This window comes from Dicentrarchus labrax, unplaced genomic scaffold, assembly GCF_905237075.1.
Source record: "Dicentrarchus labrax unplaced genomic scaffold, dlabrax2021, whole genome shotgun sequence".
Lineage (NCBI taxonomy): Eukaryota > Metazoa > Chordata > Actinopteri > Moronidae > Dicentrarchus > Dicentrarchus labrax.
In genome coordinates this window covers 19900174-19926084 of record NW_026136715.1, presented here as the reverse complement: position 1 = coordinate 19926084, position 25911 = coordinate 19900174, and the positions used below count along the sequence as shown (strand labels likewise).

The window sequence follows — 25911 nt, the reverse complement described above, 5'->3', positions numbered from 1 at the left end:
ACGCATATTGAACTATGGCTTTTAAACTAGTTCTGATCAGAGCAATAGAGTAACATCATAAAATCGTGCTGGCATGTACACATCTTAAACTTAATTTGAAGAGAGCACAGAGAAACTTTCCAACTTGAGCATGAAAACATTCTTTTAACAACAGTCTCTGCACAGTGAAGCTAAAACATCCAAGTAAAGCACCAATAAGCAAATCACATATTTGAGTGGATGGGCACTTTAAAAGCATTTTAGAATTTTCCACTCCTGCAAGTAAGCATACTTTTATTTTGATAGCAACAGAGCAAGAGTGTCTCCAGTCTCCTTTGCATCCTCCTTTCAAGGGATAAAAAATAAGCTCTGCACACCTGCTGTTCCTTCTCGTATGAAACATTTACCACCCAACAGAGTCCTTTCATTTTGTTGTCTGGCTGCAGCAGCAGGTTATCAGCAACGCCAGTTTTTCTGGCCTCTACAGTGGAACAAGAAGATAAGAAGCGAAAGCAGAAAGGGCGTGAAAGGAGTTTTCACCACCACAGCCAAGTGTTGACGACAATATGCCCAATAGGGGGATGTGATGATAAGCAAAGTAAGTTTATAGTCAATATTACAAATATTACAACAAACACACAGCACACCTGCACAAGCACAGGAAATGCAGTGTGTGTGATCACTCAGATAAGACAGGAGGCAGTGGCTTTAATCAGACAAGACAGCTTTGGACGTTTATTAATTATATGGATTGAATGACATTTGTGACCCAAGATTATCTTGACACACACACACACACACACACACACACACACACACACACACACACACACACACACACACACACACAAATCCCACCAGAGAGACACACAAAGAAGTAAAATACCAAGAGCCCTTAAACTGTCCAGTAAAATAACGTTCGTCTCACAATATCAAATCCATACAGTATGTTTTAACCAATCCTGACATAAAATGTAAACATTTCAAAGAACACAGTTTCCATTACATGTAAACTGCAGAGAGCTCCATTGATTAGATCCTAAATCCAAGTTTATAGTGCTAAAAATTTGGATTTTTGCACTCTCTAGTGACCGAGTGTGGGAACATCATATTGTAAAGTCCCTTTAGGTTTCACAGTTGTGCTAAAACGCCAATGCAAACTGTCTCATCTATTAAGAATTGCAAAAATAATAATTTAAGATCTTCTGCATATAGATATAAAAACTCAAAACACTGTGTTGTTTAGATTCTATATACGAGGATAACAGTTTAAATTACAGGTCCTGCATCACTTGAGTTTTCACATTAACGGCAGTACAGCATGGAGAGGCAGTAAACTCAAACAACTAATATTTAAGAATAATCGTAGAACTGAGGAAAGGCTTTCTCTCACAAACCTGAACCTTTTTTCCTATGGCCTGAACAAAACAGCTTATTTATTTCATTTTCATTTTTATTATGTTACAGTGTAACATAATGAGAATATATAAGAATCAGTTGGATAACAGAAAGAAGCTGTAATGTTAAGTGTTACCGAGTACAGTACTTCTGTCTCAACTGTTTTATTGCACAAAACGTGAGGCTTGTAGGAGCCTCGTCTACTGCATTTAACTCCTCTTACTTTTTGGCTATGTTTCCCCCCCTACCTTCAGTCCTCCCCTTCCTGAATTTCTATTAGTACATATAGTATCGAGTGTTGATTTTGCCTCCCAGGTCAGGGGCTTTTGGACTGATGTCGGAACTGTACTCCTAAAAATTTAGTCCCAAAGCGTATGTCGAGTCCATCTCTGCAAGGTGGTGGGTACAGTTTCAACTAATCTGTGTTAAAGGCTTGCATCAACAGGGATATACAAATAGTACAAGTATCTCCTGTATTGCTGTGAGCAGCAGCAAGATGTTTCTGTTGATACAGGACCGTTAACACTTCAGATGACCCTAGATACCTCTTTGCAAAAATGTTCCACTTTTCCACACAAAGTTTTAGCCCAACATAGCACAGACTGGCAGATGTGTAACTGTTGTGAAAACCACCAAACTCTGAAAACCTGTGCTGTACTCCTATCCACCCTCCACACCAATTTGTCCGCCATTGTAATGACATTCCTCCATTATTTTACAAAAAAATATCTGTATTTTCTAAGTCTCTCTCTTCTTCCAGCCTCTTCTTTATTTCCCCTTTAACCCTGATAGGACCTCACCTCCCCCCTCCCCCCTCCCCCCTCCCTCTCTCTGATGGGTACAGGACACCAAACACATGAAAAAGGGGCCAGGGTCTTTTCCCTGCAACAAAATGAATTTGGCACATGATGATCGGTGGACCAGTCCCCCCGCCCCCCAGTGAGTGACGGCGGGATCACTTGAGTCCTTCGTCTGTGCTCTTGAACATGAGAATGGCGTTGGAAATCTTGAGGGCAGGGCCTAGCTTGATGCTCATGATCTTCACAATGTCGGTCTGAGTCAGCAGCAGGAAGGCCTCCCCGTCAATCATCTGGGGAAGACGCAGACACAACAGTGGTAATGTACAGGCTTTGGAGGTGAGAGGTGAAGAAAAGGTTTGTTTTATCTGCCATAAGTACTCATGGGGGGTGGACCAAATAACAGAAACACATTATAATAAAATATAACAGCCCTGCAGATAATACCGAAGATCATCTTAGTCTGTTGTTTTTAGATGGTCAGAGGTGTTCATTTGATTGGATGGACATTTCTAACACTATAGTTAGTACAGTTTAATGTTAACTGAACTTCTTACAGTGGTGGAACAAGTCTTCAGATCCTAAAAGTACTAATACAACAAAATAAAATTACTCCATTAAAAATTACACTTGAAGTCATACAATGCAGGATTTTCATAACTTTGAATGGTTACAAACAGCAACGGACAAATCCTACACAGTATTATCAGCAGAACGTACTTAAAGTACTGAAAGCGGAAGTCCTCATTCTGCAGAAAAATGGCCTCTATAAACAATAAATTATTAAATATGACATTATTAGATTATAAATACTGCTGCATCAATGCATAGGGTTGGAAATTAACTGTTGTCCCACAACTATCCCTGACTAAACAAAAATTGTTCCAAACTGAATATAATGAATATAGTTAAATAACTTTGTTTCAGTAACTTGCATTGAATTTCTGCTAGTTGTTCCCTGCACTTATATCTGAATGAAAACACTCTAGGTGTTTGGCCACAATTAGTTATTACTATTTGTTTAGTCATTGGTTACTTACTGTGTTACTGTTTCTTATTTATCTCTGTTTCATTAATAAATGTATCAATACAAACTGCAGTGCAAATGCAAACCTGTTTCTGACAGGTATATGGCAATGGAAATTTACATAGATAGATAGATACTTTATTTATCCTGAGGGAAATTCAAGTATCCAGTAACATACAAAACATACATTAAACTAAAATTAAAAATAAAATTGACTTATAACACAGTAGCCACAGTAAACAGTGCAAATGGAGGTAGAAATTGTCCGTTGTCTATTATCTATTGTCCTCCCTGCCTTGACTAAGAGCTGTTGTACAGTCTGATGGCCAGGGGGACGAAAGAGTTTTTGAGTCTGTTGGTGGAGCTCGATTGAGACAGCAGTCTGCCCCTGAACACACTCCTCTGCCTGGTGAAGGTGTTGTGCAGAGGGTGAGTTAAATGTTTAAAAAAACACACTTAAAGTACTAAAAACTACACGACAGATACGGAGCTACTGGATAAGCGTCCTGCTCGCACCGGCGCCGGATGTAATCCACACACTTTTAACATTATTATTCAATAATCACAAACTCACTACAGGAACACTGTATATTTGGAGTCAAACAAACTATTTCAATATTTACAAGCTCAAACAAAGTATTTACTTATAAGCTAAAGGAACATCCTAATCCGGATATCTGGAGAGAGAGAGAAGGTCAGACGTGACCCACAGGCCACACGAACTGACTGCCTGCACATGGCGTGAGAGGAGAGGGAGAGACCCCAGGACTGTTGGCAGATGAGCTGTAGACTGTGATTACTGATAATATAATAAATTAAAATGTAATATTTGAAAATATTTCTCACCTTTTTTATGATTGTCTGAATATTTCGCTAAATTTGTCGCTAGTCAAAGTCACCAAGTTGGCAGCAGTTGGCTCACATTTTTAAAATTTGACCACCTAACAATTAAAATGATATTCCATGATGTATAAACATAATTCATTTGTAATGATCAATTTCTCTATTGTCCCAGACACTGTATCTTTGTGTCCTGGGAAATCCTTAATTTGGAGTGCTGTCACTGCCAATGCCTGTCAATGTAGCATTTTATTGTTGTAGCTGGTCGAGGTGGAGCTAATTTGAGCTATTTCACATCCAATTAGGTAATTTAGTCCAGTGTTTCCCAACCTTGGGTCATGCCCCTCCAAAGGGTCACAGGATAAATCTGAGTTGTCTTGTCGAAACTAGGGCCAGAATAAGGCCGGCTATGGTCATACAGTTGATATAGTGACATCATGGGCCATCCGTGGCTACCAGATCTGGTCCACATGTGGACTGTAACTCATTGCTGTATTTGGGCCGAGTGTATGGGCCAGACCAATTTAGTTATGTGGGACTGCAAAGGACTGTTTACATTTGAAAATGTGTAACAAATGAGGGAATGAACCTAATATTTTATTCACGTACACGTGGTCTCACCTCGTCTTTGAAGACCCGAGCCTGTTCTTCACAGCCGATTAGATTCTGGACAAACCTGAAGACCTGTACCACAAACACATCCGATAAAAGTAATATGATAAGAGATAGATAAATCAGAGAAGGAGAATAAATGACTATGTAGGTAAGCGGTAAGCTTTGCTCACCTCTTCGACGCTCCATGCTGCCACCTGGCTGGCGTGAATGCCTTGAACCCCGGGCAGCAGCTTACAGTGCTGCTCCCAGCACAGAGACAGAGTCCTGTCTGACTGACTGCTCAGTGCCGACATAAACAGTGACGGATACACTCCCTCTGAGGACATGTCTGAGGACAGACACACACAGAAACATTCAACAGTTGTTGATTTATGGTCTCTTAGATAAATATTTCAGATTGAAACTGCCAACAGGTCTTTTTTTACAGCGGACACATTATTGCAGGAACAGCACAGGTGTAAATAATGAATGGCTCTGTTCCATTTAGATGTCCTGGCTTACCCGGAGACTTCAGTGGAACAGAGTCGTCATTAACAATGATTAAAGTGTTAATTCCACGTGTGCTTTCCCTGCAAAGACTAGTTCAAATGTTCAGCCAACAGTTCTCCAGTCTGAACATTTTCATGCCAAAACTTTCAACATCTTTCACAAACGAGGAGTTGTTGCCAGACTGTGTTACATCTCTGGACAGATATTAATCAACACTCAAACCTGCAGGTGACATGAAAGTTTACCAGGGAAATACATAAAGCAGGATAAAGCTACAGGTTTGACAGGCTGACACCCTTAAAGCTGCCAGGTAATAGATATTGATAGTGGGTATAACTCACTCTGGTAGTCTCTCTGTTGGTTCTTCCTGTATTTGGGAGGACGGCCAATCCTAAAAACAGAGGAAAAGTTTAATTTGAGACAAAAGCAAAAATGCGTGCACATACAGACACACACACACACACACACACACACACACACACACACACACACACACACACACACACACTTTTACCTCCCGCGGTAATGGGTCTTTTTGGTCCTCTGGCCAAAGAAGATGTTCCTCTTGCACTCTGAATCTGACAGTTCGGCCTTCAGCCTGCCCTGGTTACGCTCAGCCAATGGGCAGCCAGATATGCAGTGATGTGCAGTGAAACGACCCGTCACGTGGCCTGAACCATCACAACCAGGAGTCGGACACTTCCTGTTTCAAAGACAGAGCCCCCCAGTATATTTTCAGAAGAGCGAGTCATTTAAAAAAAAAAGTTTTCTACGGCCCCGGGTATTGATGTGTATTTTGAATGTTTGGCCCTGGTGTGTAATGCCTTTATTAAATGACCTGATGAGTTCAGTGCTGACCTGTTGTGGAAGCTGTACTTGTTGGCTCTGGGGTGGCTGATGGGTTTACACGGAACAGAGGAGGGGTAGGTGGACTGGCCTGTAGCAGGAGGTTCCCTCACACCTACTTACATTCAAACACAGACAGATGAACACCTAAGCAGCTAAATGGAATTCAGCCACTGTTAATTTCATTATTTACACCTGTGCTTTTCCTGCTGTGACATGTCAAAATATCTTAAGTGAAAAATACCAATTTAGAGCAGTATATACTGATAACAACACATATGCACCGAGCATCAGGTGGTCATAATGTTATGGCTGATCAGTGTATATCAGCAACATACATTGAACATAGTTCAGAGGAACTGGCAAAGAAAATATTAATTAAATGTAAAAAAGTTATAAACCAATCCAGAATCTATAAGAAGCTCAGTACCAACAGAGTAAATGTGTAATTTCAACTGGGAAATAAATCGATGTTTTCACAGAATGTTCTTATTTAAATGAGCATTTTAATTGACCAATTGCAGTTGCTCTATTTCCCAGTTTAATTTTCATTTACGTGGCACCCTGGGGCCTTGCAGGGGTACATTTAGCTCAGAGCAGAAAATACTAATTCTGATACAGTTTAATGTTAGCTATCAAGAATAAATTTGATATGAATTTTTGAAAGAAATCGACTTCCAGGTTTGATTAAGTGACAACGTTGCTACCATGTGGCTGCTGTGTTTTGGTGTCCCGTGGAGGAACTTTGAGGGGGTGACCAGTCGCCTCACACCAGCCTGCTGGGTGGATGTCGGGGTGATCTGAGTCCATCCACTCATCATAGACATGACTCCAGCCATCATAATGGACCTGAAGGAGGAATAAAGATGGAGCAATAACACATAAAAAAATACTGTACATGCACACATGCAGCTCCACTTGTATAATGGGTCCGGGGATGGTTATAAAGACATACGTTTTTATGATATCAGTACATATAAGCTCTTACTGCAGCGGGCACATAAAACCCATTAGTCCACAGCCCCAACAAACACTTACTAACACACACTGTAATGGACCTGAGGGAGCTTGAGAAACATTTAAAATATCACACACATACAAGATCATAACCTTCATAACCTCAGATGTTTAGTACTTAAATCCTCAGAAATACAAGCTGACACCACACACACACACACACACACACACACACACACACACACACACACACACACACACACACACACACACACACACACACACACACACACACACACAGTATTACCTTAATGCGATGAGTGTCGACCTCCTCTACTGTAGCCACTCTGATCAGACCAGGACTTCTCTTGTCCACGGCTTCCAGTTTCATCTGAGGCTGGAAGCTGTGGGCTGCACGCTGGAGACAAGAGGATGATTACTTAATAACCAAACATGTCAAACATTCTTTACATGTTTTCCAGCAAACCTGCTTGTCCTTTGTAGTATTTAATTGCAATGTTTTTGCTTTGGTAAAATGTATAAACTGTACAGTATGCACATACAGTAAATACATACTGTGAGCTTATAAACAGGTAGTAATAAACTCTTACAGATCCATCAGCTGTGATAACATTCACGATATAGTGTAAGTAACTGATATAACTGGGACTGTAACAAACCACAGATCTCATTAGTTTTAATTACTCTCCTTTAACTCCGGCTCCGTCTACACCGTCGCTGCTATTTCCTGCCAGCCCATACGACAGAACCACACTACAGTTAAACTAGAGGCCCAAGTGTAATCTTTTCCTCATTATCATACTGTGAGTTGAATCCAAAATAGTACATTTATTCTTTGTTCTCACCACTTTAAAGGCGTCAGCGGCCACCGCCTTGGCACCAGTCTCCTCCAGGTAGAGAGACCAGGAGAACCGGCCCTGGTCTGGGTAATCTGGTGCAGCCAAAAATAAACTCACATCAGTCAGTGAATACAAACAGAAACATTCATCCCCTACATGCCACCTTGCACATTTCTGCTTTGGTCCCACACCGGTTGCCCAATGTTCATCTTATATGTCTAATATGAGCTAATCTGTGTGATTATTAAGCATAAAATGTAAAACCCATTACAAATCTTTAACATGTGTATTTCCTTATTTACATGTACATTATATTTATAGTGTTCTGTACATATTCCCCTGAAAGAAGCAAAGGGGAATAATTTGGCAGAGTTGTTTTTAAAGTTAATGACCCATGCTATGACTATGAACTATGATTAAATGAATGATTAACAGGGAACACACTGGTCACCTTGGGGTGGTGTTAGAGGGAGGTTCCTCTCCTGGCACCAACCAATAGGGTGAATGTACGGACTGCTGGAATCACACCTGCATAGTTCAACAAACAACATCAACGTCCAGCATTGAGTGAAAATAGACATTTCTGAGAGGTTACGGCAAAATTGGTAGAGACAGAAAAAAAATGACAGAAAACAAACGAGTTGGTTATGAGTCTGTGCAAAAAAGATCTACTTTGACCGGCGTGTTCAATAACTGTACATACAGCTTGACAAATTGTACAGCTCTACTGAGATAGCTTCAACACACTGATAAAAGAAACAGTTGTATACGACAGACACAGTTAGCAACAAATGCAATTTCATTCAATAATACAAACACAACTACTGAATGCTGAATTGTTTCCCTCTGTACTGAATGTGTAAGTATTCAGTACTTAGTATAAGTGTAAGACTTTATATGGTGATAATATGCACTAGAGCTGGTTTTAATTCAACCAAACAGATGAGATGTGAAAGCACTATTAAAGGCCCAGCACAGTCACACAGGTGTTTTCACATTTTTTTAATGCAAAATATTTATACAAATGTATAAATAACTAGATTAGGAACTGAAAAAATAGCAATGAGTGAATAACTTTACAGAATTGTGCTTATGTGCTTTTGTATGTTTCTGATATGCCATCAACCTGCCGGGACTGCAGATTAGAAATTAGCCTGTAAAATCTGGCGCATTTACATAGTGGACTCATTTAATGTGCATTGTCCCTTTTAAATATTTAAATAAACTTCAATTATAAACATACAGATGGGATGTCAAACACAGTATATGGACACTCACACAACCCTGAGAGGAGGTCTAACTCAGGCCAAATGAAAACACCTGTGTGAGACGACCAAAGGTACAGCTTTAAGTTCAACAAAGACTAAATATTTCAGGCCACAGGATACAGAATTTTTTAGTAAACTCTAACAGGCATCAGTGAGCTGCCTTAACAATGTTGGTTACGTTTCTCTTGATGACAGAAAATATTACAAGAGATCCATAATTATCATGTTTCTTTGGCAAGTTCTTAGAATAACAAAACCCCCACAGCTGTTCATAGTTATTCTAGATTATTTCCCAAAGCCCACTCATCCCCGATGTTTCTGAGGCTCACCAGTAGTCGTATGTGTCATCCCAGTTATCAAAATGAACCAGGAAGCGGTCATCCACCACGTCAGTGACGGTTGCTACACAGATGAGGGAGGGGTTCATACGGTCAACGGCCTCCAGCTTCATTCCTATCTCAAAACCACACTTCACATCGATCTAAACAGAAAGCAGAAATATTAGAAATTACTTGGCAGGTGCACATTATAAAGTAGAGACAGACAGAGCTGTGGACTAGTTGATAAATGATGTGAAAGTTATACATAAAAACTAAATAAAAGTAAATCGTGCTGTTTGAGTGCTTGTAATTGTGTTTATGAAATCACTAATCACTAAAATGGTGAAAGACTGCTCCAGGTTGATATATTGAAGCTTGAGCGCTGCAAGCACTAGCGTGCAGAAGGAAGTCAACATCAAAACAAACACCTATAAATCCTTACTATGTCCTCACAGTATTAACATAAAAGTGTCAGACAGGACCCCAGGCCTGACTTTGACAAAGCAACACAGGTAGCAGCTATAAATATTTGAATACCGTCACATTTTTCATTTGGGCACTTTTGGTATTTTACTTTCATTATCTTCTTAAAGTCAACGTGTTTTCTGAGAGCAACAGAGGTTGCAAATTGTTTAAAAGAAACAGTTTTTTAAATAATTTCTTCTCATTGGAGTTGGGGTTTTCCTAACCCTAAATCATTCACCTCATCCATTCATGCTTGTAGATAATACAACTACCGTATATTATATAGTGGCAGTTACCCTCCCAGGACTGGCAAACAGTTCTTTGGAAGCCACTTGTGCTTTAGTCATTCTCAGGTAGTTGGTCCAGGTAAACTCCTCCTCTTTACAGCCTGTAGGGAAGACAGGAATACAGAGAGAACATTAAAGGATTCATGTTTTAGGAGAACAACCCAACATTTACAAGAATAGTTTCACATTTTGGGAAAAGCTTATTCCCTTTCTTGTCCAGAGTTAGACAAGAAGACTGATACCACTCTTATATGTGTAAAAATATTTAAGCTATAGCAAGGGGCTGTTAGCTTAGCTTAGCATAAAGACTGGAAACGGCGAGCCTTGCTCAGGTCACGAAACCCACCGACCAGCACCTCTAAAACTAATTTATTAACATTTTGTATGTGATTTGTTTGATATGTTCAAAAAGAGTTTCATCGTTATCGCGAGGTTGCCGGGCAACAGTGGGGATTCCACAATGTTACTGCGCCTGTCCAAGAAATAGTTCTGCACATAACCCGCAGTGAAACGATGTGGTGCTTTTTATGCTTTGGTTTTTTTGAACAAATTAAACAAACAAGACATAATGTGGTTTTAGAGGCTTAATGCTTTCCAGTCATAATGCTAAGCTAAGCTAGGTGGCTGCTGGCTCCAGCTTAACATTTACTTAACAGACATGAATGGTATCGATCTTCTCATATAACCATTGGGAAGAAAGTGAATGAGTTTGTTTTCCAAACTGCTGAACTAGTTCTGCAGCTATCCTGTGAAAGGTAAGATTAAGCAGAAGTGAAGGTCCATGCTATTTTATTCTATTTAGACTGTATTTGGTCTTTGGTCTTTCATGGTGTCCAGAGTGCTGTCACCTCTGACCTTTGGGAGTGTGCAGTTTGTGTCCTGTGCTCTCACACCAGCCTGCGGGGTGGATGTCGGGTGAGTTGGCATTCACCCAGAAGTCGTGGCAGTCAGAGTAGCCGTCGAAATGGAGCCGAAGCCGGTAACCACAGACCTGGATGATGACGTGATACATTAGAGAAATAAAAGCAGGCTGGAGAGCTCCTCTTGCATGCAAAGCAGTGAGTGAACAGTGATCTTTAATCCTAAATAATCAGCCTGGCCATTAAGATCCATCGACCACATTAATGGACGTCTGACTCACCTCGGCCACAGTGAGGACGAAGTACATGGACGGATGCTGCGGATCGATGCCTTCCAGCTTCATCCCTTGCTTAAAGCCGTTCTTCACTGTAGGCACTCTCTGGGACTGGACACATGGGATAAAAGAGCACATATTTCTATACAGACCACTGAGGTTGAAGTAAAATGATGTGATGCTTGTTTGAAAACTCAATCTGAACGAAAAACATAGAAAAGATAAGAACACAGCAGATGGGCTAGTGGGGATTACAGTGTTTTTATCATATACTTATAATTTGATTCTCTTCAAGACAAAGCTTGTGTTGAAAAAATGTTTATATCGTAAGAGATCTTATTGTGTTTTAATTTTAATGTTTATTCATCATACTCTGTAACAGAATCAAACATATTAATGTCTGCCTTTGGCTGCCTACATCACTTACACGCAGGTAAATTTACATTTCTCATTTCCTCTCTTGACAATGCTGCAGTGGGGCGATAGAATTGGCCCCTTGCTGTTGGCAGAGCTGCAGTGGTAGTAAGAGAAGTAATACAAAATAATACTATTGGGTATACTGGGTGAACCCGTGTGTATGTGGCACTAGCTCAGGCTGAAACTACAGTCTGAATATTAAACTCAAACATACCTCTTGGAAAAGCTTGTTGGGTGCAGCAACAGCTTTGCTCTCCTCCAGATACTGAGCCCACGTCCACTGCTCTGTCTTACTGTCGCCAGCTTCATCAAAAATATAAATGAAGCACATGGTTGATTAATTTATGCAATGAGCATTACAAAAGCATATTACCAGAAAATAGACTCAAACTGGAAGAAACATGTACAGGAAGGAGGAGGGAGACAGATTCTCTGAGCAGCTGATGTTTGAAGATCTCTGATCCTGTAATTTCACACACAAATTCTGAGTGAAAAAGTTCAATCTCTGATACCACTACAACATTATATTAGCATGTCCATGTATCTACCTGCCCTGTCTACAGGGAACAGTATTGAAAAAAAGGAATTAAAGTACTTAAAGGATGGACAGACCACAGGAAAGGTATTAAGGACGTACAGGGACTGGATGAAATAACAGGATCACTTGAGGCTATAACACGATTCAGTGCTGCAGCACTACAATAAATACAACCCACAATTTATTGATAGTGTCAGAGAGACGTTGATTCAACTTCGGTCATTTTCGGGGCTTTTTTATGGCCTTTTAATGGATAGTGTGTCATTTTCAGGTCATAATTTGTGGTGTCGTTGTATGAAAGTACATTTATATTATCAGAGATATGTTATCATGACTTGACATTGTAAGGTGTCTCCCTCTGTATGTAAGGGGAGAGTAGGAAGGGAGGAAAACAGATGTACTGGACAGCAAAACAATGTTCAAATAAGTGCAGAAAAAGGATGAAAGGTGATATAAGAGACCAACGAAAAGTTAACAAATGTTAAAAAATGATTAGTCCCACCTCCTCTGATGTGTCTGATGTCGGTTTTAGAATCATCCATTTTCTCATCCTAAAGAAAAACATGTAATATCTTTGTGTTATTTGGACTATTTGACCTTCATCAACCATGTCACTTAAAATACTTCAGCCATTTTCATGCTTATCTTACTAAACTCATCAGATATCTTTATCCCTGGATGTTAAATGGAAATAACAATGCTCTCCCACCGTGCCTTCGATGTCAGAGTCTTCCTCAGAGGGACTCAGGTATTCCTTCCTCTTCCTCTTCCTCATGGGTTTCAGATGATCGGGGTTAAGGGAGGAGACCCTCCCACCTGCTGGCACCTTCTCTACCCCGACACTCCTCCTGAGGTGCGGAGGGGACAGATACAGTGTTCTTCAAGTCTCAACACATCACGTTTCCTTATTTTTTCTATTAGCATGGTGTTCATTTCTGCCTCGTACTTTAATGTTTCAGTGTTTTTTCCTCTCTGTATTACATTCAAACAGATGTTGTATTGAGAGTACACTCATATTCTCTCATTTTAATACTGATGTCTCTATATGATCTACATAAACAAACAAGACCATCAGCAAGAAGATCGGCTATTTCTATATAGTTATTCTTAATGCCTGCCAACAGGTCAGATTCCCCTTGAAATCAACACTGGACTACACTCATTCATCTGCCACTAGCAGTAACTAGTATTAACACTTTGAAAAGGCACATTTAAAGAGGAAATGACCCATGGAAACAAGAAAAATACAACCATCAACCAAATAAACAGCTTTGTAAACAGTTGGTGTGCCAGAACATACAAGTGAGCATTGAAACATGATTGATTCACTGAGACATATTTTAAAATAATACATTCCATACATGTACAAAGGAGAAGCAGCTGTTACCAACATACTTGTCAGTGATGGGCTCTCTGCGTAGCTCATCTGTGTAGGTCCTCTGAGCTCTAGGATCGTGGTTCTGTTGTCCCGGTCCAACCTGGACTTCAGGTTTGACCGGCACAAACCTCTCTGGCTCCACGGCTGCACCTCTCACGGAGACGACAGGAGTTGACACATCTGACAGAAGAAGTTATTAATAGAAAGCTGATACAGATTTAAATTTAAAATCTAAATAAAAAACTCTGCGGTTCTCCTTTGACTTTCATTGATTTGTATTTACTGAATTAACATGGGTGCTGTTACGGCATTATAACTGTATTTCTGGTTACTATTATTATTTTTGACTATTTCCACTACTTATTACTTTCATCCATTTATTGTCTGGATTTGGATTATTCTACACATCTGAGTGATGCCTGCTTGATATTTCTGCAGCTGCACTCTCTTCACTTGTTAAGAGGAGCTCTGCTGCAGCTGATGTAATTATTGCTCATTGCTGCTTAACACACACACACACACACACACACACACACACACACACACACACACACACACACAAGTGATGATCACTGGAAAGGGCGTGCTGTGAAATACTTCTAATAACAGTGAAGCCATATAAAGAAACAGTCCTTAAATAGCATGACACCTGCAACACCAGCAAATAGACTCAGATGTTTTATTCCTTCCATGAAAAGGCTTTACTAATCAAATATGTGCTATAATACAGGAGATGCACACGTGGTACATCTGAAAACAAAGCCTGTTTCATTAAAGGCGTTAAAACTGGCAGCTTCTAGTTCTGAAATGTTTTCAGTGAAAATTAAAAAACTGCAGTATTTTGTGTTCAGTCCCTGACGTTACTAGCCTTATGTAACCATGACTCTACCTGGCCTGTCTGCCGGAGCACTTTCTGCGTCAGCAGATCTCCCAGAAGTCCCGGCTGTTGGTTCAGTGCTGCTGCTGGTGGTCCCTGGGGTGATCAGTGTGCTCAGCGTTCCTACGTCACTCACACAGAACTACGACACACAAACACACGCATCAATGGATCCATCTGTCAAAATGTGTCTTGATGTTCACCACGTCGATTCAACCCCTTTATTCCTGCGTTTATTGGACTATTTCAAAATAGTCTAGTTTCTTCCAGTTGAGAAGTCTGGAGTCTGGATTTAGTAAGATATTGTTCTGATTAGCGTGGATCAAATTTGGTTTATCCTCCTTTATACTGGGTGAGTTCCAGTGCTTTCTGATCCAAATGTTACATTTTAATTCAATTCACGTACCCAAAATTTTAATTTTTCAGGTCTTTTCATTGTTAATGTGGCAAAATGCTTCCCTGAACAACTTAAAAGGGAACAGGTGTGAGATCAGATTATATCTGGGAGTCTTGGGTGCTTTCACACGTGTGAGTTAAAAGTGCATCCAGTAAGTGCGCTGGGACTGGATTATCACTAACCAGCAATAAAGCTCTAATTGTTTACACTGTTTACATGACAGTGGTCAGTTGAGAATAAAATGTCCTTGCCTACATTCATTTCAAGATGTAATGGGTATATTGCATTGTTCAGTTGGCCAATCATTATTTATCATCCCGTCAAGTTCCTTGTGTGATCGGTTAACAGGAACATTAAATCATGAGTACCTGGTACATACTGTACATACAATGACACTATTTAATGTAGCCATTAACTCCACGTCTAAATTGTGTAGTGAGCCAAATACATCAGTAATCTCAGAATATGTTACAGTATTTTATTTTATTCATAGATTATTGTTTAATGAGTGGATTCATTGTTAAGTCTATAAAAATGTCAAAGGTCGTGACAAATGGTCAACATAGCGTTTGTTGATATATATTTTTGAAAAAAAATAAATTTACCAAAATATGAAAAAATCTTCACATTTGACATTAATAATTAAAATGTGTAGTTTTTACTTTATAAAAGACTTAATGTATTTACTAATACTAATTAATGTATTATTAATTTTCTGTTAATCCACTCATCAATTGCTCCACAAATCATATCAGACCTAATCAATGATGATGTAATGGGTTTTTCAGTGGATGTTTGACATCTGACTGATGTGCACCTTGTTTATTGTCATCTTTCTGCAGTTGATCTTGTGAATAGACATTTCCAGTGATGTGGCTTATTTAATTAGTGTGTGAACAAAATCAATGAGACTTTACCAAGTGAGCCACCAGGACGATCTATAAAGCTCTTTGAGGAGAAAACAAGCAAATGAAAAATAGCTAGAAATCCTTTCTAAATAAGATACTGTGAGGGAAGATAGATAGTTTGGCTGCTACACCCGGAGGAACTAAATATTAAACAGTCTTTACAACACGTGCTGAAGCCAGAAACATCACTTCACCTTGAGGTTGCTGCTCGGCAGGATGGCCATCCCCTCCTTCCACTCTAGGACGTGGACTATGCTACAAGCCCCGCCCACTTGTGCTGTCAGGGTGGGTGTGACCGTCTCACTGGCCCTTCCTCCTTTACCTGGGTCTCCCACGGCAACAGCTGGAGTGACCTCTATCTTCTGATGGCCGGGAGCAGGAGCTGATGGGAGAGGTGCATTCAAGTTCATTAACTTTCTACTTCGTTTATCACAATCTTCTGTTAACATACTTTGTGTAACTCACTATAAACCTTAACAGAAAAGCAAATTCACCTCACGGTACAGAATGGTAGTGTGATCAACTGTTAGCCTGTGTACCTGGAGACCAGTGTTTCTTCCACAACCATATATACCGTCATAGTACCCAACACACGCATTGCACACTTGTAACATTACTCAGACAGTTTAAAAACAATGATGCAGAAGAACCACAGACATCGTCTGTTTTAATTCCACACATTCTTCTTTCTTCTCACAAGCAGGCGCCTACATTACCCACAGTGCACCTGACCCCTAACTGTTTGGTCGATTGGAGTAATGGCAACGCTAATGTAGTCTCGAGCGCTGGCCTCAAGATGAGGAGTAAGCTCACTTCTTTCGAACGCTTTTTGGTTTTTCACTCTTGTAGTCTTCAGCGCCAACTGACGCTGACTCAAATGACATCACTTGAGGTGACTTATACTGACACAATCCAGTGCAAGCATCAACTTTTAAAGGGGATACGTACATGTTGCATTTTCACATCAATAAGTCATTGTTAAGTAAATACTGAGATATATAGACTATACATTTTAAACAATAAAACATCCTCTAGCAACAGGACAGTGCAGCAGCTGACTGCTCTGACCACAGTATCTTTGGTCTTATATCAAGTTGTGACAAGTAGAGGTGCAATTAATGATTATATTCATTATCCATTCATCCATTTTCTGACATGCCCCCTTTCAAAAGTGGCAAAATGCCCGCAGTTTATTATTATTTTTTCGATCAATCATTTGGTCCATGAAATGTCAAATATGAAAACAAGCCAGAGCTGACGTCAAAAAACCCCAAAAATATTCATTTTATGATAATATGTGACACAGAGAGAGCAGCAAATCCTGCCTTTTGAGAAGCTGGAACATGAGAAACAAAATAAATAATCAATTATTTGCCTAATCTTTAACAACTCTAGTTAAACCTTAAATAACCATCAAGGGACCAGATGGTCACGTTTTATCCTAGGAATATTTATCATCCAGGGAAATCTAACCTTCCAACATATCCTGGCTTTGTTAATCAACGGGCCTCTCATAAACCCTCATCTGTGCTTCTAGATTCCTAATTTAGACTTTTAAGGATCCTTGGTTTAGGTCCTGAGATATACTCCCAGTGAATGAGATGAAACATTGTAGGAGTGAGTGAAAAGGAAAATAGCTGTGACTTGTATTTTTTGCCAAGTTTTTTTAACTAGTTTTTGCAAATAATGTTGTGTACTTTTTGCCTTTACAGTCTTCTTTACAGTGGAGAGACAGACAGGAAACAAGGGGAGAGAAGGGGGTTATGTGACGTGTGCTGTAACCATTCAGCTACCAAGCCGCTCCCATCCAGACTCTCTCTTTTGAGTGTGACACCAGACCTTCAGTGGTAGATCAGAATCAGTGTCTTTATCGGATTATATACACTATACATGGAATACGCCTCCATCCCCAGGTTAAAGAAAGGTCTCACTAAACCCTGTGCTCACCTGGTAGGAGGAAAGCTGTGGTGGTGTGAGGCGGGGGCCGCGCCTTCTTGGCCACACCATCACTCCCGCAGATGAGGATGGCCTCGCTGGGGGACGAGGAGGCCGGGTCCAAAGGGGTGCGATCGGGTTCTTTGGGTGCAGCCTCCATGTTCACTTTGGCACTCATAATGGTTTCCCTGTCCCTTACTCCGGAGCGCTGGGAAGCAAACAGTGTGAGCAAGGGTGTAACCATGGAGTACACATTGTGGAGGGAGGGAGGGTGGGTGGTCCAAATGAAAGCTTTATTAAATTGCATTTCCCACAATTCTGTGATATTTGTGAATATTTGCGCATTTAGAAAGTAGTTTTTAAAGGTTACATTTAAAAGGCACAGTCTGTGATGCCCCCTCCACTTCATTTTGTTTTGGTTGTTTACTGATTTTAAACACATCCATCCAGGTGGAGAGGATAGCTTCAAATGGGTAAAAAATGATCTTGTCTCCAGTGGCCTGAAAAGTGATCAATCTGCCAACACTGCGCACAACCAAGTCGGGGATGTGACACACTTAATGTTTTCCTAAACAAACAGAAATACATTGAAATAGTAAATAGGAGCCGTATACTTGGAGGGATGGATTGGTACTCCTTCTGCACTAACAGTATGTGTTGGTAGAGTTTTTTGGTTTGAAGTTTTGTGGTCCAGGTCCTGTATAAAACCATCCTGCAAGAGGGATTCTGCTGCTACTCTCCGTGAAGTTTAGGTTTTCTCCAAATGTTTTTAGTGAAGTATCCGACTCAAGGTTCTAAGGACAGAGGTCTGTTGGGCAGATTGTAAATCTGTGACGTAAATTGGTGATGTTGGGCTACATAAATAAAACAGTTATTATGGATTCTGGAAAATGTATTGCTTTTTATTTTTCTTTCTTTTCTACAGTCGTAAAACTGAATGTTTTTAATGCATCTAATGTTTTTTAATGTTAATGCAGAGGACAACTTCTATTAGAAGAGAAAAACAACAGACAATACAAGATATTCAAATCCTGCTGGACCACACTGCTCTAACATTTATGAACATATAGCACTATAAGGCCTCCGCATTTACATTATATTACATTATATGACAAGAGAACCTAATAGGCACTTTTTTCTCTCAGATTATATTTCCTGTCTGTATTTTTGTCCTAAAATGTCTCTGAGACACATTGATCAAGACTGAACAAATGTAAAACTACAGGATAAAGACTTTTATTGGAGATTTCCCCCAACAAATATAACTTTTTAAGAGTGCCATTTTACAGAATAATAGATGCCTTCCTCCATCAACAACGATGACCCTGTGTGACTTTTTAACAGCCATCCATTACCTCCAATAATAATAAAAAAAGGGCTATATACACAAGCCGCCAAATACACACACAAAAAATACATTTCACTTAAAATGGCGGAGGATCTGAAATCCTTGAGGCAAAAAAAAAAAAAAAAATGTGTAAAAGCAGTGTCTCAAATCCTGTGAAAATCCCATTTACTGAAAAATGAACCCTGTCACCCATTCCGGCAGCACCTCAAATGAATGAACATTTTCACCTCACAACAACGTTAAGCATGTCAGATATTTTAGTCCCCTCGGCGCAACTGCTTCTGCTATTTAAAAGTATTCAACCCGATTAATATAATTAAACGGGTGCCATTATTGAATATATATTTTTTTTCCAAGACGAAAAGCTTTGTGGTGAATACTATCCATCACGCCAAAGCGCGTTTGCTTCAGAAATAAAACACAATACTTAACAACGAAGGTGGTTAAAAGGTGCTCGTGTCGGCTACAATTAGACCAAACTTATAAATGTCAAATTAATTCGTTTTTGCAGATCAATTCGGAACTGAAATTTGGCTTACCAGCTCTTATCTCCTGCGGCTCCGGGACTCCGACTGCGCATGCGCGAGTCCCCTGTACAGTCACCGCTCGTCGGTTATAATGTAACGCCAAAAGACTTGAAGCGATGGTCGATATGTGAAAATAATGTAGTGGACTATCGATTAGTTTGGGGAGCGTTCAATAACAACTGTTGGGTCGTTTTTACTTCAGATTTAAAATAAACCGCTTCTGCAAAACATTGATCTCGTTCATCTTTCCCCCTTAATGAAAGAGCATTTATTATATAATTAGCAGGATATAGGTCATGTCGTTACTGCAGTCAAGGTTTTTGTAATCCAGACACAAAGAAACATTACACGGTGAGATTTTTAATTAAGATCTTTAATTGAACATACAATAAAAAAGGACATTTTTCTGTTAGATCTCATTCGCATGGAGGAAAAATATGAATCTGTTCCAAAAGATGGAGAGGGGGTGCATTCAGCAAGTCTGATGATGTTCGTGTCTTATAAACCCACAAGTCGACATCTCAAGAGATTTGAATGGATGTACCCGTTGGGTACAAAAACTCCAGTACTAGCTGCACACTTTAAATAAGCAGAGGCTTAACAAAACCCTTAACCCCTGGATTAAACTCAGAAAACAAAACAAAAAAAATGAAAATGACTATTAGAAAAAGCAGGAAATGCGAGACAAACGGGACACTGCATTTGAGGCCATGACACTCTAGTCAAACTGAAACCCACAAAGTAAAAAGGGCCTTCCACAGATCACCTGCTCAAGGTTACAAAAGACAACAAAAACCCCACTGGTGGCAACAAAAACGTATAAATCCATCTGATGCTGATCACATGGTTTATGTACAAGAGGTTAAAAAGGGATCATTAAATGTCCACCTACAATGCAAGTTGTTCAGACGTGAAATACAAACCCATATCATTTTCTTGTAAATATGCAGTTCTGCATCCCGGTTGTGCATTTCAGAGTGCTGCAAGACAACAGAGACTGACTCGATTCCTTGAGAAAGCAATTAGTGAGACTTCAGCTCAAAAAGTGAAGCCGCTTCAATGCTGTAACCAAATGCTACTTTTCTCCCACAACCATGCAGTTTGGATGAGTATGAAACAAATCAGACAAGATCTGTTGCAAACTGAGATGCTGCAAGTAAAATAAAGAACTTAATTTTCGCTAAGCTACACACAGCTTTGAATTAACAGTCTGGTGTGAGAAACAGTTTACCAATTAAGATTACATTTTTGAGATAGTGACTAACCACCGTAGGTTGCAGCTCTAAAGATTTTCAAAATAATTCGGGAGACGACTGGTGGTTTGAGAGGGTGACAATTGATCCTGAAAAAGTATCTCCGTCACTGTGGTGCATCCTCTTAATAAAACTGCGTCTACTCATGTTTAAGACAAGTGCACACTCGAAGGAGAAAAGTAGACAAGTCAGGAAGCATAAGCCAGTATGACGACACTGCTCAATATGTACAGCATAGGGATCAAGCTCAACAATGAGAGAAACACCTCTCGTTTATGATTCCACTAATCCTGAGAAGCTGATCTAGACCGTGAGCGAGACCGTGAGCGAGAGGCTGAACGTTTCTCCCTCGACTTGGATCGGCGGTCATCTTCCTGTGGGGATGGGGAGCGGGAGGCTGATTTGGCGGCACGCTCCTCCTTCCCGTTCTCCATTGGGGACGCTGAACGACTGCGAGACTTCTTGTCACCACACATCTCCTTGGATCGACTGCGAGAATCTCGCTCCGACTTCACCTTTGAGCGGCTCTTGGAGCGGGACTTGGATTTAGATTTCCGGTCGGCTGAACGAGAGCCAGATTTGCGGGAGCGTGAACGCGACTTGGACTTGTGGGATCGCGAACGAGACCTGCGGTTGCGAGAACGGGATTTGCTTTCTCCTGACTTAGAGCGAGACTTCCTTCCAGATCTGGAGCGGGACTGATGACGTCTCTTGTTGCTACGGGAACGAGACCTGTAAGGAAAAAGAGAAACATACATTACTTCATGTTTTGTGCAACTTCGTCAATCTAAAAAAGTTAATTACAGGGACCCAATAAAGTGTATCTACACCTTACTTATCTATGTCAGTACCTTAACTACAACTCGTATTTGTGTTTAAACTCTCATATCAGATCCATTCTCACCTGGAGTGGGATCTGGAGCGACTCCTGGAGCTCCTGCTCCTCCGGCTTCTGCGGCTCCTGCTGCGGGAGCGACGGCGACTACGAGATCTAGGAATGACAACACAAAGTCAAAGACAGAACTACAAGGTATCTTGTGTAAGAAGAAATCCGTGTTGTGAGTTCTTTAGCAACACTGAGTTAAAGAGGAGTTTGGTGTGTCTGAAACGTTATTATTTAGTGGTCAAGTGTTCCCACCTGGAGCGGCTGCCAGAGTCAGACCTTCGTCTGCGAGGTCGGTCCTCCACCAGACGAATCTTCCGCCCGTTGATGTCTGTGCCGTCCAGCTTGTCCAGAGCCCTCTTCATGTCCGAGTGGGACCGGAACTCGATCACTCCCTCATTTGTGCGTTCCTTGTGGGCATCTGCATATGTCACCTCTCCGGCCTGACGCATGAAGTCCTGGGAATGCAGAAATTGTGGAGAATAAAATATACTGACACACTTGTTCTGTGTAAATCACTTCACTGGTCTGATTATTCAGCAGAGTTAACCGGGGATAAACAATGGTTTGTGTCAGAATTTGTACCTTGAGGTCCTGCCAACTGCAGCGGCTGGATAAGTTTTCCACGATGAGGCGGTACTCTGTACGGACCGGAGGTCCATATTTATCCCTGCCAGAGCGGCTCCGGCTGCTGTAACCGCTACCTTTAAAAACAACACCACATGAAAAAAGTTAGGAACGACTAAAATGGCCGAGACACAAAGAACTACTGGCCTGGGTTGTTAAATGAACACAAGGCAGTGACTGCCAGATAAAAGTCCAAGGGGGTATAAATTTGAACTTATTAAAAGGAGTCCTTCTGATCCCTTTTTCAAACACAAAGCTTCAGAAAAGTATCTACAAGCCACTGCATGGGCTCTTTGTATTGTTTGTATTGTTCAGCATTCTGAAGTTGTCCTCTGCTGCAAAGAACACCACTGCATCTGTTTCCAGCAATACAGAGCCTGTCTTACTCCGGTACATCACACTGTGATGCTTTAGTTGCATAAACAAATGGACAGTGATGTTCTTTCAAGACCTCTGAACCCTGTAACACAAACAGAAAGGAGGTATCCACATAGGTTGTGGTCAAGGACACCGTTCAATCAAATTGAGTAAGAACGGTGTAAAGAAACACATACACCAATCTTTTGGTATTTGATATTTGACCGGGTGTCAGTCTGAAATTTTGTTTTCCAGTTCTCACTTACAACATTTCTTTTGACTGCAAGTTCTTTACTAGAGCCGCTCCACTTATGTTTGCTGTCAACATAGAAACCAATGGCAATCCTCACCATCGCCCCTGGTCTATTGGCAAAAGGCTGCTGTCATCATGGCTTCCGGTTAGGTCAGCCAAGGATCAAGGGGGGCAAAGGTCACACACACATTGTAAGGTGAAAGCCAAGGCCAAACGGGACAGGCAGTCATCTTAGCCAGTCATCTTTAGCCTCAATGGACTCTCAGCCTCAGCCCGCAACTGGACTCTTTCAAATTGAAACATCAAGGACTTTTGTTAATGTTGAATATAAAAATGTATACCAATATTAAAAATACACATTTCACATAAAAATGTTAGTCTAGTCCTAATGATTGAGCTAAAGCTACACTAGCTAGGTTTGTGGTGATCATTTGTTATTAGCTTTCTTCAGTGGTGCAAACAACAAATTTGAAAGTTCACACCTTCAAAACCTGGCTCACCACTTTAATTATCACCCAGGAGAACTTTGCAACCCGTGTGCAAGAAAGCCCTGCTTTCAAGCTATCTTAGCTAATGCCAACTCTACAGCCTAGACTCATGGACTCTGCTATTTGAGGGCACTGACTTGCATATTGCAGTTCCTTCCCAATAATTAACCACAGACCAAACAAGGGTGGTTCGTGATCACTAGGGAGGAGCAACAACCTGCAGGTCATCTGCCCTTGATGTTTAAAACTGAGGAAAACTGTTCAGCAGGAAGAGATCAAACACACAAAAACATGTAACTGGACTTCCTGAATAAGGAGAATGTAGATCAGTCCTGTTTCATAGGAACTTCTCCATGTGGTCACACTACTTTATGATCCTAAAAGTGAATATATAATGAATATAGTACAACTGCTTATAATGTTATAGCAACTAATTAAGTTTGCATGCAATCTGAGCCATAGTAAACGTGTAGCAAGGGAACACATTGACATGGGATTCAAGACTGCTGGTTATAAACCATGACAATGTACCTGAACATCAAAATAAGTTTAAGTAAGAAATAACAAAACAGCTCTCTGTGCAGTCCACATCGACACCTCACCCCAAGGGGAAGGGGAAGAGAGGGTATCTTGTAATAGACCGCACTTACTGCGCCCACCACCCCAGTAACCCCCACCGTAGCCATCTCGGTCTCGCCGCGGTCCCCGGGCATGTTCGACGATCACCCGCTCCCCGCACAGCTCCTTCCCGTTCAGCTCGTAGACGGCATCGTCGGCGTCTCGGTTGTCCTCGAACTCCACGAATCCATAGCTGGAGAGGAAAGACAGTGTTTAAAAGGGTAAAACAGCTACACTTTATCCAATCACACACAGCGTGGTGTGTTCATCCACTGGGAATGAGCTAGTGGTCGTTAGCTCGGCCCGTTAGCTCCGCGCTGTAGCAAACACAAAGACGCCATGTTGGCCATGCGACATTTGCCACACGAGCAAGACGAGAAGTTGATGAACGAAACAAAAAATAAAGAGTAGAGTTGTAGTACTCACACAAAACACACTCAATACGCTCAACTTTACAAACTGGCTCGACTGCGAAGGTGAAATATATTCGCTTAAAGTGTGAAAGGCTCCCGTAGCACCACTGACGTCGTTAACATGAACGGTTAGCTTAGCAACATGAATGCTAGCTGGGCAACGTTCACTAACCCCGGTCGCGTTCCCACCCAAAAACTAAAACTTAAACTCACCCGTTCTTCAAGTCGATTTCCATAAGCTTCCCATATCCGCTGAAAAACCGCTGGATGTCTTTTTCGCGGACATGATAACTCAGTCGTCCGATATAAACCCGAGGCATGATTTAACGCCCAACGTTGTTCTCGACGGTTCTCCCCAACGGTCCGTTACCTAGCTGCCGCTGCACTGAGGGCTGCTGGGAGCGCGACGAGCTTCTCTTCCAACGAGCCGTGTGCGACGGCGCAAGACCAGCCAATCAGCGCGAAGCTATTAGTACGACACTTCCGGTATTGTACTTAAAATTAAATAAAACATTCTTACAACAATCTGGAAAGTTTTTGTCATGAATTTATATGTATTTTACAGAACAGATATTAAATGTCGCGACGGTTTGAGATGAAGCTGAGGAATTAATAACTAAACTTTTTACTAAAGGTTAAAGTGTGCACAATAAAAGAAGTTAGTCTACTTAAAAATATCCGGAGGGATAGATGGAGAATGTTAAAGATGTTGCTTTGGTCTAGATCACTAAAAACTGCTTGTTTTATGTTGAACACACTGAAAACAGAACATTTATCTTATGAATGTAAATGTGCTAGTGCCTTGTGGGATTATAAAACACATACTACTACACATACTGACAAGAGGAAATTAAATAACTTAAACAAGTTTTGTATCCAAAAAATGACAGTAAGCATTAGTAATAGCTGCAGATTGCTTATAATAATTGATATTGATGTGAATGTGGTTTAAGTGGACCTGACAAACTACTAGTCTTACTACTTCATTTTGTATTGGGTTAAATAACATTATATTTTATGATCTTAGTGCTCTGCATGTAAAATCTGATCCAGCAGAGGGGCACGCTGAACCATCACATAAAGTCTAACAAGTATGATTCTCCTGTCTAAAATGAGAAGTACAGTCAAACAAAATCAAAGTACTCTACTGCCAGTGCCTCGAAAAAGTCCAATTAGTTATTAGGACAGTAAATAAATACTTTACCAGCAGCTTCTACACAAAATAATATAAACAAAAGTGAGTTAAAATAATGTTATGGATAATAAAACATAATAAATGACACTTTGTGGTAGAAGGTGGCTAAGCTGAGCTATATGAATGCATTATTGGAATTAACGCTGAGAACTCGAGTCATTATGGTTATATTTCCACTGCAACTAACTTTTGAAACTGAATATTCAACTAGATGCA

The 25911-nt window shown here is 40.6% G+C and overlaps 2 protein-coding genes across 4 annotated transcripts; both read right to left on the bottom strand.

Moving 5' to 3' along the window:
• Nucleotides 1–686: 686 nt before the first annotated feature.
• Nucleotides 687–19694, bottom strand: l3mbtl1 (L3MBTL histone methyl-lysine binding protein 1). Of its 2 annotated transcripts, none has more exons than XM_051425828.1 (22): nucleotides 19621–19694; nucleotides 17746–17941; nucleotides 15993–16180; nucleotides 14506–14635; nucleotides 13634–13796; nucleotides 12948–13086; nucleotides 12741–12789; nucleotides 11915–12003; nucleotides 11290–11394; nucleotides 11004–11139; nucleotides 10158–10249; nucleotides 9406–9557; nucleotides 8260–8336; nucleotides 7815–7900; nucleotides 7256–7366; nucleotides 6699–6840; nucleotides 6004–6109; nucleotides 5660–5848; nucleotides 5487–5536; nucleotides 4827–4984; nucleotides 4663–4725; nucleotides 687–2467 (listed from the first exon to the last, which is right to left on the bottom strand). In XM_051425828.1, exons 2-22 carry the CDS (start codon nucleotides 17909–17911, stop codon nucleotides 2333–2335), a joined length of 2526 nt encoding a protein of 841 aa, XP_051281788.1. In that variant the 5' UTR covers nucleotides 17912–17941; nucleotides 19621–19694; the 3' UTR covers nucleotides 687–2332. The 2 variants fall into 2 exon arrangements, with proteins under 2 accessions (XP_051281788.1, XP_051281789.1); XM_051425829.1 differs by having other exon boundaries at nucleotides 6004–6106.
• A 269-nt stretch (nucleotides 19695–19963) lies between these two features.
• Nucleotides 19964–24907, bottom strand: LOC127377719 (serine/arginine-rich splicing factor 6). Of its 2 annotated transcripts, none has more exons than XM_051425834.1 (6): nucleotides 24714–24907; nucleotides 24120–24280; nucleotides 22330–22448; nucleotides 22000–22202; nucleotides 21766–21852; nucleotides 19964–21593 (listed from the first exon to the last, which is right to left on the bottom strand). In XM_051425834.1, exons 1-6 carry the CDS (start codon nucleotides 24818–24820, stop codon nucleotides 21146–21148), a joined length of 1125 nt encoding a protein of 374 aa, XP_051281794.1. In that variant the 5' UTR covers nucleotides 24821–24907; the 3' UTR covers nucleotides 19964–21145. The 2 variants fall into 2 exon arrangements, with proteins under 2 accessions (XP_051281794.1, XP_051281795.1); XM_051425835.1 differs by having other exon boundaries at nucleotides 24147–24280.
• Between the last annotated feature and the right edge of the window lie 1004 nt (nucleotides 24908–25911).

What these genes read in the sequence shown, in the direction of transcription:
- LOC127377719 (XM_051425834.1), bottom strand. Translation starts at nt 24,820, where the DNA reads ATGCCTCGGGTTTATATCGGACGACTGAGTTATCATGTCCGCGAAAAA. An exon ending in GCAGTTGGCAGGACCTCAAG is followed by an intron (nt 22,203 to 22,329) that starts GTACAAATTCTG and finishes CTGCATTCCCAG; the next exon opens with GACTTCATGCGTCAGGCCGG. An exon ending in GACTCTGGCAGCCGCTCCAG is followed by an intron (nt 21,853 to 21,999) that starts GTGGGAACACTT and finishes TGTCATTCCTAG; the next exon opens with ATCTCGTAGTCGCCGTCGCT.
- l3mbtl1 (XM_051425828.1), bottom strand. Translation starts at nt 17,911, where the DNA reads ATGAGTGCCAAAGTGAACATGGAGGCTGCACCCAAAGAACCCGATCGC. An exon ending in TGTTTGCCAGTCCTGGGAGG is followed by an intron (nt 9,558 to 10,157) that starts GTAACTGCCACT and finishes CTTTCTGTTTAG; the next exon opens with ATCGATGTGAAGTGTGGTTT. An exon ending in CCCTCTAACACCACCCCAAG is followed by an intron (nt 7,901 to 8,259) that starts GTGACCAGTGTG and finishes TGGCTGCACCAG; the next exon opens with ATTACCCAGACCAGGGCCGG.